Source organism: Procambarus clarkii, chromosome 22 (assembly GCF_040958095.1).
Source record: "Procambarus clarkii isolate CNS0578487 chromosome 22, FALCON_Pclarkii_2.0, whole genome shotgun sequence".
Lineage (NCBI taxonomy): Eukaryota > Metazoa > Arthropoda > Malacostraca > Decapoda > Cambaridae > Procambarus > Procambarus clarkii.
The window spans coordinates 36596602-36616302 of NC_091171.1; the positions used below are offsets into that span (position 1 = coordinate 36596602).

Below are 19701 nucleotides of genomic sequence, written 5' to 3' on the forward strand. Positions count from 1 at the left end.
TTCTTAAACTGAATCTGATATTTGAATGTTTTCGCTAACACGCTTCTTATCTTATAAAGTTCAAGAACAACTTGTTTTCGCTTATTACTAGAAACTTACATTATGTTCTCTTATATATCTGTACTTATTTTCTCATCGTGTTATTGAAGTCCTTGAGTTTGTCTTGAGTGAAGGCGGCCACGCCAAGCGACTTCCAGTGTGAGACTGCGTATTAGCAGAGGTTAACTTTGGTATTGTATTCTTCTCTACATCCTGATCCTGTATGACAAGCTTATCATTATCGTAACAGATAAGACGCTTTCCATATGATGAAAAGCTTTACATATAAATAATTATATCATTATCTCTCTTCTTCTCAGAGATAATGTATACAAATTAGTGATAAGTTCAGGTAGTAGTGATGTGCATGAGTATTGTGGGTCACGGTGTGTGTGTCAACTAGCAACGGGGGAGATACAAATGTATATTACATCAAATAATAATATTATTAGCGGTAGTAGTGAACAGGAACCGACCTGTGCGAGCACCCGGTACTCCCAAGAGTCTCTCTCTCTCGATTTCGCGGGTGATATCTTTACATGCGCGACCACCTGAAGTACACCTCTTCACTACAAGTACGATTTCATTCACTGCCCATCTTTGCTACATACGGGTAAATCAGAGTTACGATCGTCAATGCAAAGTGTTTTCACTGCACGTAATCTTTACTATTCAGGGATTTCATTACGCAAAATCTTCCCTACACTGTGTTTTCACTATACACAATCTTCATCGCAAAGGGTTTTCATTGCACACAATCTTTACTACATTCGGGTTTCACTACACATAATCTTCAATATTCAGGATTTTCACAACACACAATCTTCACTACATAGGGTTTTCACTACACACAATCTTCACTATGCAGGGTTTTCACTACACAAGGTTTTTCACTACACACAATCTTCACTATATAAGGTTTTCACCACACACAATCTTCACTACACAGGGTTTTCACTACACAGGGGGTTTTCACTGCACACAATTTTCCCCACCCAGGTCTTTCACTCCACACACTCTTCACTGCACAACTGAGGGAGTATAATCGGTATACACTCTTCACCTGAACCAAAATCTTTACTACACACGTCCTGTGTCGAGCCTGAGCTCCTGAACCTAAATTGTGTGATATTAGGCCCTTGCAAGGGACCCTCAGACCCACGAGAGGAGTTCTCGGAACCCGAATTTTGTCTATTTCCAGGACAACCAACAGTCTCTCTACAAGCATAAATTCCGTTAAACGCTATTTAATGTACTGAAAACAAACACACACACACAGGACACTGTTTCCCATTTTCATGGAGTGGAGAAACATTAGCGCATAAGGAAACAGGAGAGTGATGTAATGACCTTTGTTAAGTCGTGTTATTGTAATTCAGAGCATCTTCGGGCGTATATATAGTGTTTGTCTGTCTTTGTGTATGTTCAAAGCTGGAGGCCAGACTCTTGGGACTAGCTTCACCCAAATTTGCAGGGGGAATGGTCTGGGTTATGGGACGGTCATAAGTTGGTCGTGTTAGACCTAATGCAGATGCGTTTCGAAATATTAGCAATTATAAAAAAAAAACTGGGAGATTTTCATGGTATCAAGTGTGATATATGGAAATAGAGGAGATAAAAGGAAACCCAGGCATCTGAGATTCATACTTTTGTTTCAGTGCTTCTTAAGAGAGTTAGGGTGGTAGAGGACGAAGACATAGCTAGAGACATAGCTTGATAACGACAGGAAGAGATCAATAGGTAGAAATAGAGAGAGAGAGAGAGAGAGAGAGAGAGAGAGAGAGAGAGAGAGAGAGAGAGAGAGAGAGAGAGAGAGAGAGAGAGAGAGAGAGAGAGAGAGAGAGAGAGAGAGAGAGAGAGAGAGAGAGAGAGAGAGAGAGAGAGAGAGAGAGAGAGAGAGAGAGAGAGAGAGAGAGAGAGAGAGAGAGAGAGAGAGAGAGAGAGAGAGAGAGAGAGAGAGAGAGAGAGAGAGAGAGAGAGAGAGAGAGAGAGAGAGAGAGAGAGAGAGAGAGAGGGGGGGGGGGGAGACTGACAGACAGACCCGGGCAATGTTGGGTATATATATACATATGCGAACAAGCCTGAATGGTCCCCAGGCATATATGCAACTGAAAACTCCACACCCCAGAAGCAGTATGGGTTCGAGTCACTTCTGGGGTGTGGAGTGAAACTCCACACCCCAGAAGTGTATAACTCCGGTTTGTGCTTCGGAGAAGCTGCGGGAGCCTCGTGAGACAGTAAGTACTCCAGGTTGCAATTCTTTTAATCATGTCGTGGCGCAATCGACTAAGGAGCGTCTGGGATCATCCCGGACGTAGGTTCGAACCCTCATCGCGGCCCTTGTAGATTTGTACACTCAAAACACAGAAAAACACTAGAACTACTTTGAAAAACTATGAAAACACACTAAAAAATCGCTCATACAACTAAAACTCAAAATCTGTTTGTATTCTAATAACTGTTTGTGATTTTAATTTTTGTGAGTGTTTATGAGAGATTTTGAATGCGTTTTTATAGATTTTCAAAGTATTTGGAGTGTTTTCCCCGTGTTTTAAATGTTTTTGAGTGCATTTTGAGTTTTTTAAACGTATCTGAGTGACTTTTGTGTTTCTGAGCGCATTTGAGTGAATTTTGAGTTTTTTGAATGACTTTGTCTTAGTTTCGAATGTTTTTGAGTGTTCTTTAAATATTTAAATAACATAAGTTAGGATATATAACCAGCAGGATAAGTAAGTATCTGAACACCTGCAGGATATCAGGACACCTCAGTAAACAGCAATAAAACAACTGACACAATATCCATATTTAATAATTATAATAATAATAATAAACTTGAACTAATAATTAGCAGCAACGTGGTAATAACATTAACAGCCATAACAATTAGATAAATGCAAAATATAACGATAATAACTATATTAAATAATAGTAAAAAATACTATGTATATACATATGTATATGTGTACAGAGATCAATAATCAATAATAATAATAATAATAATAAAGAATATTTATATGTGCAGAGAGATCAATAACCTGTCATGTATTAAATACAAAGGTATCATATTTGAGAGATCAAATACCGGTAATTAGCGAGTTATTTCACCTTTCAAATTTATTGGCTTTCCCCACACACACACACACACACACACACACACACACACACACACACACACACACACACACACACACACACACACACACACACACACAGGTATGATAGGGAAATGGGACAGGAGTCATTGCTGTAAACAACCGATGGCTGGAAAGGCGGGATCCAAGAATCAATGCTCGATCCTGCAAGCACAAATAGATGAGTACAAATAGGTGAGTACACACACACACACAATGTATATCTATATTAAATTGATGTGTGTGTGTGAGCTTTAACTATATTAGTCATATATTTCTTTCCGGGTGAGAACTTCTCCGTCCTATAAACTGGGAAGGGAAGGAATGGAAAGAGGGACAAATATGGGAAAGGGGAGAAATGCAGATGATGAGTCACAATAACAAAGCTGAAGATATGGTGACTACACCACACATCAGAGAGAACTACGGGCTCACCATAGCCCGTGCTACTTGAAACTTTTTGTTCCAGGTAGCGACTCTTTAACAACAACAACCACACATCAGAAAAATCAAAGAACGACGACGTTTCGGTCCATCCTGGACCGTTCACACGACATGATAATGTATTCATCATCTTCTGATGTGTCGTTTGTTCATCAGAGGATGACAGGAAAAGGGGGTGAGAAATTGGAAGGGGAAGAAATAATAATGTATGTGTCATTCTATCCTCCAAAATAATAATACCGTACATAGGCGGACAGTACAAAAAGTTAACTTTTTTGTGTTTAAAAGAAAGTCCAGGTTTTGTACACACATACACACACACACACACAAATATATATATATATATATATATATATATATATATATATATATATATATATATATATATATATATATATATATATATATATATACATATATATACATATATATATATATATATATATATATATATATATATATATATATATATATATATATATATATATATATATTCTATATCTTCTCTTCCCAGTTTATAGGACAGGGAGGTTCTAACCGGGAAAGAAAAACAAGAGTAATATAGTTAAAACTCACACACATCAATTTAATATAAACATAAAAAAGTATCCCTCGTCCATTCACTACATCCTCCACACTCTGTCAGTGACAAGCACCTCCACGGGGATATATAAACTGAGAGATATGTATCCCACATCTCAGTGTGTATTCACTCAGAGTTTACTATAGCTCTGGTCTACATCCGGAACTAAAGTATACATAATGGCTGGCTAGACAGAACTTTTGTGGCCATGTTAACCCACCAGAGGTTGATAGGTTTACAGCCCAACAATAAACCAAGCACTACCACACTCCAGCAGTCATCCAAAATAGCTACCCACTACTTCATAAGGCCAAGTGTGCAGTGTTTCTCGTGCATTGTCATATTCATTCCATTTAAATACATTTATTCTCTTGGTACTATCGGCTTTCAGGCAGTCCTTGCCTCACGCGTAATAATTAGTAAAACTGAGACGTCTTCTTCAATATTGTATATACAATCCAATAAAGAAGTAATTTCATGGATTTACATCTGAGTGTCTCTGAAACGTGAAAGGATTTCACTGCTCACTGTGGATTACCTTTCAATTCACAGCGTGGTAACAGTGTCCCAAGGTGGTTTACACGGTAACGTCTCTAACATTGAGAGCAGTGGTCCACCGTGAGTGTAAACCTCCTGGGAGAGGGACATCAGTTACTTAGAGGGATCCACTGTGACTGTCGAACCCTTGGTAGATAATTATATTACTGAAAGGGATCCACTGTAACTATTGAACCCATAGACGATGGAGTTCAGTAACTAGAAATGATCCACTGTGTCTGTTGAACATCTGGGAGAAGGAGTTTAGTTACTAGAAGTGCTCTACTATGACTGTCGGACCTCTGTGAGAGAGAGTTTCATTACAGGAGGAGCTGCTCAGAAAGTGAAAGCCGAGAGGAGGCAACATGCCGCCATCGGCTCCAAGGTCTGACTCAGGGAACCCCAGCGAGCTATAAAGAGGAAGAATGGCAACAGAGCCACTCCGAACGATAACAGATGATAGCTGCAAAACAGATGGACTTTTACTACAGTTACATATAAGTGATTTATACGATTTCCAAATTTGTTCTAAAATCAGTTTGAAGAACTGCTTGTAAGCCTTCCTGTAGTTGGCGTTGCTGGCGGCGTAGACGAGGAAGTTGATGCCGTACTCGGTCCAGTAATTCATGTAGATGGCGATGCCGAGAGGGACGCGGTTAATGTTATCAGCCAGCGTGAGCGCTCTGTACACGCAGACGGGGATGACGCAGATCAGGTAGAGCAACAGCAGCCCCAGCAGGAGAGCAGTTGACCTCAGCATCCTGTGGAATCGCTGCCGCACCAGGTCCTGAGCCCTTCGGGGACATAAAAGAAAATAAATATATACATATATATATATATATATATATATATATATATATATATATATATATATATATATATATATATATATATATATATATATATATATATATATATATATATATATATACAGACAGCAGGTTCTCTTTTAAACATGTCTCATTGAATATGACAGCATATTCTGTATTAACTATCTTCTGGTTTAGGGCGTCTATCCCTCTAACTATTATTCTTGCATGAGGGTTTAATTGAAAGAGGAGTTCTCCAAAATTAATGTTCGTTTCGTATAGCTGGAACACATTCAGGTTTTGAAATTCTCCAAAAATTTCCTCAAGAGCAGGAGGAGTGCCTGAATTAGCTACGCAGCATAAGGGTAATATTGCTCTTCATGTCCTTCCATTCATTTGTGTGCTTTAAATTTGGTTTCTGTTTGACTCTTTGCCTTTTCAAAGAAAGTAAATTATGCTTTCTTAATCTCCTTTTATATGGAAAGGTCTTGAGGCAGAGGATTAACTTTGCCATCCTTCTCTGAACACTTCAGTGTCATCTTATGTCTATTTAATGGTACCATAAACGTCACTACATCACATTAATGAAGCCTAACAAGAGTAAGAGAAACTCCAAAGCTAAACAACCCCAGTACTACTTTACATCACCAGTGTGAGATTAACGCAGTACTCTCCTTCCTTACATTCCAGCAGCTCGCAGCATCCTGGTGTTCCTCCAGATCTGGAAGATGATGCTGAGGCTGCCAGTAAACATGAGGCAGCAGGGCAGGAGGGACTCCAGGCAGAAAAAGTAGAAGCGTCCCTTGGCATTGGTCATATCGCACTTGTAGTTGGTGCTGTCGTAGTTGAACTGGTCCTGCAAAGAGCAACCACCATACGTGACACATGTTCCTGCTAGTTCCTGCAACTGTAAATGTATGTTAAATGGAACAATAAATCTCAAATTAAGAAGAACATATAGGCAAGTAGGAATTATTTAGTATACACACATCCCAGTCGAAGCCACTACCGATTTCCCCAGTTTCATCTACATTTCTTTCAGACTAGTTCTTAATATCTTGGAATCTATTCACATCCTCAAAGTGAGATCCGAGTTAAATAGCATCTCCAGAGTCCTCCACTCAAGTATTCACATACTAGTTCAGCCCATCCTCATGAACAAAAGCCAAGTGTTCATTAAATCAGCCGCCAAGCTTCCTGTTTATATATTAAAACACTCCTCATGCTGCTCACAGCAGATAATCTCAGAATTTTTCGTGAACAGAGCATCGCTTACTCTCAGTGTTCGAATTGTACTTCTGTGAATACAAATAGTTACCAACAGGACCTAAACTCTTACACAAATCTAGTCCACAATGTATACCAAACCCTGATATATAATAATAATAATATATATATATGAGAAAACATCGATTTTTCAATGCACTGTACTCCCCACCTGTTGAAGATTCCGAGGACTAGTATCCCCGCGGTCCGGTCTCTGAGCAGGCCTCGTGGTTACTGGTCTGATCAACCAAGCTGTTCGATGCGCCTGCTCGTAGCCTGACATAAAATTCACAGCCTGGTTATTCAGGTATCATTACGTTTAACCAGTACATAAAAGTCAATGACTGCCCCTTGAGGGTTGTCGCAGCTTGGACAAGCATAAACTGGGGACGGGTTGTACTAATTTTCGTCTTCAACAAGTGTGTCGTTAGCTTTGCTTACGTTTTAGTTCTCCTTCTGTACACATATTATATTTTAACTTATTATATCTTTCGTATTCTATTAATTGGCACTGATATATATATGTAATATATATATATATATATATATATATATATATATATATATATATATATATATATATATATATATATAACTGAAAACTCACACCCCAGAAGTGACTCGAACCCATACTCCCAGAAGCAACGCATCTGGTATGTACAAGACGCCTTAATCCACTTGACCATCACGACCGGACATAATGAGGTGATAGCCGAGGCTATTTGAACCACCCCACCGCCGGCACTCGGATAGTTATCTTGGGCATAGCATTTTACCAAATCACCTCATTCTTTTGGGGCAACACGTGAGGAACACAAATGCGAACAAGCCTGAATGGTCCCCAGGACATATGCAACTGAAAACTCACACCCCAGAAGTGACTCGAACCCATACTCCCAGAAGCAACGCATCTGGTATGTACAAGACGCCTTAATCCACTTGACCATCACGACCGGACATAATGAGGTGATAGCCGAGGCTATTTGAACCACCCCACCGCCGGCACTCGGATAGTTATCTTGGGCATAGCATTTTACCAAATCACCTCATTCTTTTGGGGCAACACGTGAGGAACACAAATGCGAACAAGCCTGAATGGTCCCCAGGACATATGCAACTGAAAACTCACACCCCAGAAGTGACTCGAACCCATACTCCCAGAAGCAACGCATCTGGTATGTACAAGACGCCTTAATCCACTTGACCATCACGACCGGACATAATGAGGTGATAGCCGAGGCTATTTGAACCACCCCACCGCCGGCACTCGGATAGTTATCTTGGGCATAGCATTTTACCAAATCACCTCATTCTTTTGGGGCAACACGTGAGGAACACAAATGCGAACAAGCCTGAATGGTCCCCAGGACATATGCAACTGAAAACTCACACCCCAGAAGTGACTCGAACCCATACTCCCAGAAGCAACGCATCTGGTATGTACAAGACGCCTTAATCCACTTGACCATCACGACCGGACATAATGAGGTGATAGCCGAGGCTATTTGAACCACCCCACCGCCGGCACTCGGATAGTTATCTTGGGCATAGCATTTTACCAAATCACCTCATTGTGAAGGTCAAATTGTGCCGGCGGTGGGGTGGTTCAAATAGCCTCGGCTATCACCTCATTATGTCCGGTCGTGATGGTCAAGTGGATTAAGGCGTCTTGTACATACCAGATGCGTTGCTTCTGGGAGTATGGGTTCGAGTCACTTCTGGGGTGTGAGTTTTCAGTTGCATATGTCCTGGGGACCATTCAGGCTTGTTCGCATTTGTGTTCCTCACGTGTTGCCCCAAAAGAATGAGGTGATTTGGTAAAATGCTATGCCCAAGATAACTATCCGAGTGCCCACGGTGGGGTGGTTCAAATAGCCTCGGCTATCACCTCATTATGTCCGGTCGTGATGGTCAAGTGGATTAAGGCGTCTTGTACATACCAGATGCGTTGCTTCTGGGAGTATGGGTTCGAGTCACTTCTGGGGTGTGAGTTTTCAGTTGCATATGTCCTGGGGACCATTCAGGCTTGTTCGCATTTGTGTTCCTCACGTGTTGCCCCAAAAGAATGAGGTGATTTGGTAAAATGCTATGCCCAAGATAACTATCCGAGTGCCGGCGGTGGGGTGGTTCAAATAGCCTCGGCTATCACCTCATTATGTCCGGTCGTGATGGTCAAGTGGATTAAGGCGTCTTGTACATACCAGATGCGTTGCTTCTGGGAGTATGGGTTCGAGTCACTTCTGGGGTGTGAGTTTTCAGTTGCATATGTCCTGGGGACCATTCAGGCTTGTTCGCATTTGTGTTCCTCACGTGTTGCCCCAAAAGAATGAGGTGATTTGGTAAAATGCTATGCCCAAGATAACTATCCGAGTGCCGGCGGTGGGGTGGTTCAAATAGCCTCGGCTATCACCTCATTATGTCCGGTCGTGATGGTCAAGTGGATTAAGGCGTCTTGTACATACCAGATGCGTTGCTTCTGGGAGTATGGGTTCGAGTCACTTCTGGGGTGTGAGTTTTCAGTTGCATATGTCCTGGGGACCATTCAGGCTTGTTCGCATTTGTGTTCCTCACGTGTTGCCCCAAAAGAATGAGGTGATTTGGTAAAATGCTATGCCCAAGATAACTATCCGAGTGCCCACGGTGGGGTGGTTCAAATAGCCTCGGCTATCACCTCATTATGTCCGGTCGTGATGGTCAAGTGGATTAAGGCGTCTTGTACATACCAGATGCGTTGCTTCTGGGAGTATGGGTTCGAGTCACTTCTGGGGTGTGAGTTTTCAGTTGCATATGTCCTGGGGACCATTCAGGCTTGTTCGCATTTGTGTTCCTCACGTGTTGCCCCAAAAGAATGAGGTGATTTGGTAAAATGCTATGCCCAAGATAACTATCCGAGTGCCGGCGGTGGGGTGGTTCAAATAGCCTCGGCTATCACCTCATTATGTCCGGTCGTGATGGTCAAGTGGATTAAGGCGTCTTGTACATACCAGATGCGTTGCTTCTGGGAGTATGGGTTCGAGTCACTTCTGGGGTGTGAGTTTTCAGTTGCATATGTCCTGGGGACCATTCAGGCTTGTTCGCATATATATATATATATATATATATATATATAATATATATATATATATATATATATATATATATATATATATATATATATATATATATATATATATATATATATATACCAGGGATTTAATACAAGTTGAATATTAGAGATAAAAATTGACCTTCACAATGGCGTTCATCTGGAGAAGGACGCTGCCCAGCCAGATGGCCACGATGAAACGGAGAGTCAGTCGTGGTCTGAAGAACCTAGCGCCCCTGGAGCGTCCCAGATCCACGCAGCGTTGAACCGTCAGCAGGCCAAGCGTTGTCCACTCGGCCAGGGCGTTGACATAGCGGAAGAGCCCAGCACACATGCAGAAACTCTTGCTGGGCACCGTGTCTGAGAGTCCGATGGCGTAGTTATAAGTGATTGCTGTTAACGGAAGGTTGACGGCGCAGTAGAGGAAGTCACAGAAGCTGAGGTGCAGCAGAAGTAATGTATCACCTTCCAGAGCGACCACTGGACGTCCGGCCCTGTGGCCACACTGGTAGTGTCGTCTCCACAACCGTCCGAGGTACAGCTGGTGGGCGATGGTGGAGATGGTGACAAGGTTACCGACGCCGCCCACGCAGGACACCGTCCACGCCCACCCTTGAGCCGCCACGATCCACGCCTCAGGCACTGTGGTGTCAGGACTCTCCTCCACAGTTCCGTTCATCATCAAGCTCAACTCCGATCTCTTCTACATCGTTCTTAAGCTGAAGTTTTCTTTTGACTCCCTTCACTTACATGCTTCTTTGCTCATAAGGTCCGAGAATAATTTTCTTTACTAATGGTTCCCAATAATATACATTATGTTCACTAATAAACCTGTGCTAATTCTTGAATGTATCTTGAGAATGGACGGCCTTATCAATCCCCTTCTTGAGCCGGACTGGTGGCAGCTGAGCCGCCAGCAGCATCCTGATCGGTACTTCAAAAGAACGCAAATATCATTCAAGATTACACTATTTCATGAGATAAATCTCTCTTTCCCTTTATATAACGCGTCCTATCAGAGATAAAGAGAGCGAGAAAGTGATAAGGAGAGGACTTGGACTGATAATGTATATTAATTCAATAAGTTCCAAAAAGGAGTAATATATATATATATATATATATATATATATATATATATATATATATATATATATATATATATATATATATATATATATATATATATATATATATATATATACATATGCGAACAAGCCTGAATGGTCCCCAGGACAATATGCAACTGAAAACTCACACCCCAGAAGTGACTCGAACCCATACTCCCAGGAGCAACGCAACTGGTAACTACAGGGCGCCTTAATCCACTTGACCATCACGGCCGTCAAAAGGAAGTGATAGCCAAGGCTATTTGAGCCACTTCCCCGACGGCAACTCGGATGGTAATCTTGGGCATAGCATTTCACCAAATCACCTCATTCTTTGGGGCACACGTGAGGAACACAAATGCGAACAAGCCTGAATGGTCCCCAGGACTATATGCGAATGAAAACTCACACCCCAGAAGTGACTCGAACCCATACTCCCAGGAGCAACACAACTGGTAACTACAGCGCCTAGTTCGAGTCACTTCTGGGGTGTGAGTTTTCATTCGCATATAGTCCTGGGGACCATTCAGGCTTGTTCGCATTTGTGTTCCTCACGTGTGCCCCAAAGAATGAGGTGATTTGGTGAAATGCTATGCCCAAGATTACCATCCGAGTTGCCGTCGGGGAAGTGGCTCAAATAGCCTTGGCTATCACTTCCTTTTGACGGCCGTGATGGTCAAGTGGATTAAGGCGCCCTGTAGTTACCAGTTGCGTTGCTCCTGGGAGTATGGGTTCGAGTCACTTCTGGGGTGTGAGTTTTCATTCGCATATAGTCCTGGGGACCATTCAGGCTTGTTCGCATTTGTGTTCCTCACGTGTGCCCCAAAGAATGAGGTGATTTGGTGAAATGCTATGCCCAAGATTACCATCCGAGTTGCCGTCGGGGAAGTGGCTCAAATAGCCTTGGCTATCACTTCCTTTTGACGGCCGTGATGGTCAAGTGGATTAAGGCGCCCTGTAGTTACCAGTTGCGTTGTTCCTGGGAGTATGGGTTCGAGTCCCTTCTGGGGTGTGAGTTTTCATATATATATATATATATATATATATATATATATATATATATATATATATATATATATATATATATATATGCGAACAAGCCTGAATGGTCCCCAGGACTATATGCGAATGAAATAATAATGAAATATATATATATATATATATATATATATATATATATATATATATACATATATATAAATATATATATATATTATATATATATATATATATATATATATATATATATATATATATATATATATATATATATATAAAACATTCTAAGAACGAAATTAAATTGAAATATAAAAATGGACATAAATGAATGGATTAAACTGATGGATAAATTGATAACACAACAAACATATATTAGCCAAACAACAACTCTATACAAATAATGTGCCACAGAAAGTTCATTACGTCCCTGAGAATGTTCGCTTTGATTACTTCATTAACAGTCAAAGAGTTCGCTAGTTCACTCAAACACGCACTTAAACCTACATATAAACATCAACTACCTCATACTCTTAATTACATTACATTGAGGACATACCATATTGGTTTTAAGATCTATTTAGGTATGGGAGAGACTGAGGTGGCTCCCCGGAGGGACGCTCAGTTGATGCGACCCACCAACGTTATAAATGCAACCTACTATGGACAGTAACGGGTCACAAATATATATTCTACGTTTTCTAAGCATAGGACTCGATAAGTTAGGAGGGTTAATGCTTGGGTTCGTCCGTTTCTGTGTAGCTTAGGAGGTGGGATACAGAGTGACGAGTCAGGATAACAGGCTGTATATACAGCCAACTGCCCCCCCCCCCCACATCCTCCCAGGATGTATCCGTCAACAGGGAGTAAGATGGATACGATTAACGAATAATAATGGATACTATCGCGAAGGTGTCGTGAGAGGAAACACAACACTGAAGGGATCACTACACTTCAGTGGATTTAAGTGGGAGAAAGATGAAGTAAACTGGTGAGTTGATGGAACTTAACATTCTCTCAAGACCACAAGAGAGCACATAGAGTACTCCTAATGTGTGTGTTTGTCCTGTAAGACGAGAGTTCGATCCCATACAACCCCCCGCCGCTTTCTCCAAACAGTGATTAGTGTAAATTTGGTGAGCATTTGTAAAAGTATTTTCCCGATCATCCCACCTAAATAGCCGCCCTGATTCCCTGATTTCATTCTCATCCCGTCCTCATTCCAGCGCCTGCCTGGGTTGACCTCATTCCCACTGACCGTCTTCTTTCACCTCATTCACGCGTCGACCTCATTACAAATAAACTTCATTAGTTTTGTTTTCGTCAGTTCTGTCTTTCAATTTAATTCTGTTCTTTCATCATCCTAAAAATTATTTATGCTAGAGCGAGAAGAGGAGAGAGTGATGAGGAGAGACTGATAAAGAGTGAGGGGAAAGAGAATGAGGAGGGAGAAATACAGGTGGAGAGAAAGGGAGAGAAGTGAGAGAGATATGATAGTTCCCCATGTGATAGTTTCAAAGCACATTCTCATGAAATAAACAAGTCTCTAGGTGCAGGCCTCAGATGAGCTGAGGTACAATAACAGCTCTTGCTTGGCTTCACTAGGTACGTCATCTGACAGCCCTTATAAACCCCTAGTCTTAGTTTTAGAGAGAGAGAGAGAGAGAGAGAGAGAGAGAGAGAGAGAGAGAGAGAGAGAGAGAGAGAGAGAGAGAGAGAGAGAGAGAGAGAGAGAGAGAGAGAGAGAGAGAGAGAGAGAGAGAGAGAGAGAGAGAGAGAGAGAGAGAGAGAGAGAGATAAACAATACGTCTGACGTCAAAGTGTCAAGCATGCAGACGACGACTCAACAATCTCTCGCCTGAGAGTGTAAGTGGCTGTGACCTGATTGGCTGCGAGAAAAAGAGAGAGAGATAAAGGTTGAAGAGGATATCTTAGAGGTGATATGAGACAAACTAAGAGCTGGGAGATGAAGACGGAATAGAAGGAATTACAGCCCAACCATTTGGATCATCAAGGATCGAACCCCGGCATTACAAAAAGCAAATCCGTCACTGTACCGAGCAGCAGTATCAATAAATGGAAATAACTATAAACATTGCAGCTCATCTTCCTAAAATTAAAGTACTTATAGTAACGATGTGGTCGATTGTAAAAAAAATGGACACGATGGACCAATAGAAAGTAGGAAAAGTGAAAAGTAAAAAAAAAAAACTATTTTTTTTTTTTTTGCTAGTGAAACCTAACCTAACCATCCTACATCCTAACCAGATACACGCTATTTGTGGCCCTAATATAGCACATATATGCGCTATACTACGCCTAGGAATATTTCAGTTTGGTTTTTATAGCTTAATTTTTCCCAGACTCTATAAAATAAAGTTCCCAATTTTACTTTATTTTCTCGTCAATATTTGTACGATCTTCCACAGTTCCCCCCCCCCCTCCCCCCCCCTCCCCCCCCCTCCCCCCCCCCAAAAAAAAAAATACTATCTTATCAGGGGGAACGGGTTGGAACATCCACAAGTTATTCCCAGACCAAAAAAATCCCACATCAGTAGAAGACTAAACTATTGTTTTGTATGTCACTGTTCTGCCCAGTCACTGGCACTGTGACGGGGGCTGAATTCCAACGTGAGCGGCGGGAAATGGATACATGACTAAAATATATATATTTTTTGGTTTAGAGATTTGTGCGTTGGAGTTTATTTAGTAAGTGTGTGTGTGAGTGTGTGAGTCTGGGTTGGTGAGGTAATGAGTAGGTGAGACTGTGAGTTGATGATTCTGTGAGCCTGAAATGATGAATCTGTGAGTTGGTGAGTCAGTCAACACAGACACTGTTATTTGATGCTGGAGCGTCTACAATCGGTGACTTACGACGCCTTCACCCGAGTCCTTGGGGGGAGTCTTACCTAAAACTTGGACTGGCTTCAGGAGAGCCTCGACCAGAGTTCCTGTGATTCAAGTAGAAATCCGGTTGTTTAATACCAGGTCAGGGTGGTCCAGTGGCTGGCGTCAGCGGCTTGGGCTTTCTTGGTCGTGGGTTCGAGTCACCTCAGAGCTCCAGTTGATTTTATTTATTATTATTATTATTATTATTATTATTATTATTATTATTATAAATAGCAGTCGTATCATTATTATTATCTATATAAACTAGAAAGTATGTGTGTCTACTTGTTTGTGCAAGGTTGGAGTCCAGACACGTGAGGCTAAACTCACCCAACTTTGCATGATGATTGATGGGTGGAAGGGGACTGACGTAGGTGGGAGAGGATCGGCCCTAATGCATCTCTTTAAGATTAGTTGGCACTCCCTTGCGATCCCCCCGTCGAATCCCATGAATTGAAGACTTTTTTTGTGCCCAAAGCATTTTTCAGCAGTATATAGTTTTTCGTTATATCGTATTCTGAGAGAGAGAGAAAGAGAGAGAGAGAGAGAGAGAGAGAGAGAGAGAGAGAGAGAGAGAGAGAGAGAGAGAGAGAGAGAGAGAGAGAGACAGACAGACAGACAGACAGACAGACAGACAGACAGACAGACAGACAGACAGACAGACAGACAGACAGACAGACAGACAGACAGACAGACAGACAGACAGACAGACAGACAGACAGACAGACAGACAGACAGACAGACAGACAGACAGACAGACAGACAGACGAAGACTTAAGCACCGCCAGATAACTTTATTAGTTATAGATTCTTACCGAAACTTGGACACGCCGGCCAGAGAGAGAGAGAGAGAGAGAGAGAGAGAGAGGAGAGAGAGAGAGAGAGAGAGAGTCAGACAGACAAACAGACAGACACATTCACACACATGTATTCACCTAGTTGCAAACACAACTAGGTGAATACACACACACACACAGGCAGAGACAGAGCGGGAGAGAGAGGCAGAGATTTCTCTGCTTCTGAAAGAAGTCATATATAGTTCCAGACCACAAGAGAAGGAGGAGGAGGAGGACAGGAGAGTGTTGAGGAACCACAGACGAGCATCACTGCTGCCAGTTACTCCCCACTCTCCCGAGACACTAATCTCCCAATAATAAGAGACTTTTACTATCATCGGTTACTGCGTAGTGGACAGTAGTAGGCTTCCAGGAAAAGTCGTTCTGCTTCGGTTATCTCCTTGAATCTACCCACTGATTGGCGTGTCACTGAATGAATCCACGAGCAGCTACGTTATTAGCAGCTTTTGCCGTTTGTTGCTGTTGTCTTCGTTGCTTTTGTCTACGTTGTTGCTGTTGCCGTTTCCTGTGATTGGGTGTGGCACCCGGGCACTGCTGGTTCAGCTGGATGTCTCTCATTCGACAGCTAATCAGGCACACAGCCTTGGAGGACGGGGCTCTAGGAGCAGTCTTCAATGGAGCAGACTGTGTAAGCCACTCAGATGGTGTAAAGTGGTGGCGGGTCTAGAGCGCAGGGAGAGAGAGAGCCTTCCGACGCTTCAGTCATCTTCTGTAAACACCTGATAGAACGTAGATACAACGTAGTGTCTTCTCCAAGCTTCTTCTTCTTCTCTTTTATTCGTATGCCTTTCTAATCGCTATTTATTCCTCCTGTCTTCCACATATTTTCATCTTCCTTCGTCGAGTTGTTCTTATTCTCGTCTCATTCTACTTATATTCTCTTCCTCTTCACGTTCCTCTTCCTCTCGTTCTCTTCTATTCCTCGTCCTCTTGCTTTCTCTTTCTTTTCTTGTTGAACTAATCAGAAATATCACACGACTTGATAATGGTCCAGGACGGATCAAAACGTCGTCGTTCCTTCACTTTCTGAAGTGTAACTTGGTTAACTTATCAGAAAAGTAATCATTACCAACACCACAGATGTGCTGGTTCTTGCCACCGTATCAACCACCACTTAAAGGCCCACCCATTAATCCCATTCATATGGCTATCGCCCTTATCTTATCGGCGGCACCTCGCGGACACCCCGACCTGCGTCCGGCCAGGCGAGAGGGGCAACAGGAAGAGTTTGTGACTGGTCCGCCGCTTCTGAAGTGTCAATCTGGTGCCTCGATGAATAAACTCATTGATCTTCAATACGAGTACCAGAGAGCGAACGTCAGGGAGGCTGAGCAAAGGTCAGAAACCTTTGGTTGTACCAGTACAGGGAGGGGTCGTGGAGGCCAAAGTGCAGTTAGATGTACCTTTGATGGTACCAGAGCAATGGTCTTTGAGGCCAAAAGTGGGGTCAGATGTATTTGATTGTGCCAGAGCAAAGGTCAGAAACCAGATACATTTGGTTGTGTGGTCGTTGGACGCGTGTTTTCCATTATTAAAAAAAGAACTTGGATGAAAATTTTGATTTTTTTTTAATGATGAAACCTTACAACAATTGAAAATAATAACTCCCATTATAGGGACAGGAAGCCTGTACTTAGACATATCGAGCAACCCCCCCCCCGCTGCCAGGGCCAACTACTGACCTTCTGTAAGGTGCAACTCACAACAGTTGGCTAACTCCCGAGTACCTATTTACAACTAGGTGATCAGAGCCATCAAGAGAAAGGAAACGTGCCCAACTGTTTCTGTCCATCCAGCGGTACATCGACTACGAAACGTGGAGGCAGACTAATGTTCGCGTTAGACGACCAAGTGGCAGAGATACAGTACACCACCTCTATTTCAGGAGTCATTTGTGTTACCAATTAACTGTAATGTTATTTGTAGTTCGATTTCACTGAGTGTTTGTCAGAAAGATATTTGTTATTGTGGTCTTGCCACTAGGCCCCCAGCCTTGTGGCAAGGCTGGAGGCCTTGTGGCAAGGCCCCCAGCCTTGTGGCAAGGTCTCCAGCCTTGTGGCAAGGCCCCCAGCCTTGTGGCAAGGACCCCAGCCTTGTGGCAAGGCCCCCAGCCTTGTGGCAAGGCCCCCAGCCTTGTGGCAAGGCCCCCAGCCTTGTGGCAAGGCCCCCAGCCTTGTGGCAAGGTCTCCAGCCTTGTGGCAAGGCCTCCAGCCTTGTGGCAAGGCCCCTAGCCTTGTGGCAAGGCCCCCAGCCTTGTGGCAAGGCCCCAGCCTTGTGGCAAGGCCCCAGCCTTGTGGCAAGGTCTCCAGCCTTGTGGCAAGGCCTCCAGCCTTGTGGCAAGGCCTCCAGCCTTATGGCAAGACCTCCAGCATAGTGGCAAGGCCTCCAGCCTTGTGGCAAGACCTCCAGCCTTGTGGCAAGGCCTCCAGCCTTATGGCAAGACCTCCAGTCTTGTGGCAAGGCCTCCAGCCTTATGGCAAGACCTCCAGCCTTGTGGCAGGCCTCCAGCCTTGTATCAAGACCTCCAGTCTTGTGGCAAGGCCCCCAGCCTGTGGCAAGGCCCCCAGCCTAGTGGCAAGGCCTCCAGCCTTGTGGCAAGGCTCCCCCAGCCTTGTGGCAAGGCCTCCAGCCTAGTGGCAAGGCCCCCCAGCCTTGTGGCAAGGCCCCCCAGCCTTGTGGCAAGGCCCCCAGCCTTGTGGCAAGGCCCCCAGCCTTGTGGCAAGGCCTTCAGCCTTGTGGCAAGGGCTCCAGCCTTGTGGCAAGGCCTCCAGCCTAGTGGCAAGGCCCCCCCCCAGCCTTGTGGCAAGGCCCCCCCAGCCTTGTGGCAAGGCCCTTACCAGCCTTGTGGCAAGGCCTTCAGCTTGTGGCGTAGTGCAAGTCTACAAGACCTCGATCATTGGTGGACTTGGGGGTGAAGTTCTTCAATCTTGGACATAGACACTGGTCCTTCACTCCCACCAAGGAATGAACACGGTCCTTCACTCTCACAAGGACATGGACACGGGTCCTTCCACTCCCACAAGGACACTCAGGCCCTTTATAACAAAAGGGCCTGAGTGTTATAAATTAAGGGTAGTTAGCCATAGGTCAACCATTGTTCCCGGGCACAAGTACCCGGGGACAATGGGTGACCATAGACAAATTACCGGCTTTCTTCTGCTGAAGAGGCTGTTAGAGAGAATGGCCCTCAGGAAAATTCAGGTAATTCATTATTTAAAGCGAATGTGCAGGGGAAATGAATAGCCACGAGTTTAATAGTTTCCCCTTAAAAATTTATAGAAAATTATAGAGTTGTAAGGGTAGACACTAGGAAACAAGTAGCTTTGGGTAACTTAATCAAACTGCTGATCGCCGTTTCTCAGAGAATGGTCACCCTCGGCCAACGACTAAGGTAGCCTCATGATGCATCCCCCACAAGAGTTGCTTAATTCCCAGGTAGCAGTTTACGGTAACAGTTTACTGCCGGGTGAATAGAGGCATCAGGTGTAAGGAATCGTGCCCAGACAACTTGCTCTGCCTGGAATATTCTCCTTCGTGCAGAGGAGGCCTATATTCAAATATTTAAATATAGGCCTGTCCCAAGGCCTATATTCAAATATTTTAGAGTTAAATAGAACTATATACACACCTAATGCCCCTGTTCACCTAGCAATAAGCAGGTACTCAGGAGTTAGTCAGTTTGTTGTGGACCTCGAAAAATAACCTAACATGTATGAATACACTCTGGCTTCCTGTCCCCAGATACAATTAATTACAAGTATAATTAATTATTATTAAATTACGTTCTGAGTTCTTACATTAGCGTAAGGTAAGATTACCATAAGGTTCTTTTTTACTGAAAATGTCCCACCGTTTGGGTCCTTATATCACTCCGGGGAGGAATGTTTTTAATATCCAAAGGTCAGGAATTTTACACTGTAGTTATACCATTCTGAATAGCACTACCACCATCACCACCA

The 19701-nt window shown here is 43.2% G+C and overlaps 1 protein-coding gene across 1 annotated transcript; it reads right to left on the reverse strand.

Annotated features, from left to right (window-relative positions):
• Positions 1 to 5005: 5005 nt before the first annotated feature.
• Positions 5006 to 10613, reverse strand: LOC138367515 (protein trapped in endoderm-1-like). The gene is made up of 3 exons (XM_069329199.1): positions 10037 to 10613; positions 6227 to 6399; positions 5006 to 5528 (listed from the first exon to the last, which is right to left on the reverse strand). Exons 1-3 carry the CDS (start codon positions 10574 to 10576, stop codon positions 5006 to 5008), a joined length of 1236 nt encoding a protein of 411 aa, XP_069185300.1. The 5' UTR covers positions 10577 to 10613.
• Between the last annotated feature and the right edge of the window lie 9088 nt (positions 10614 to 19701).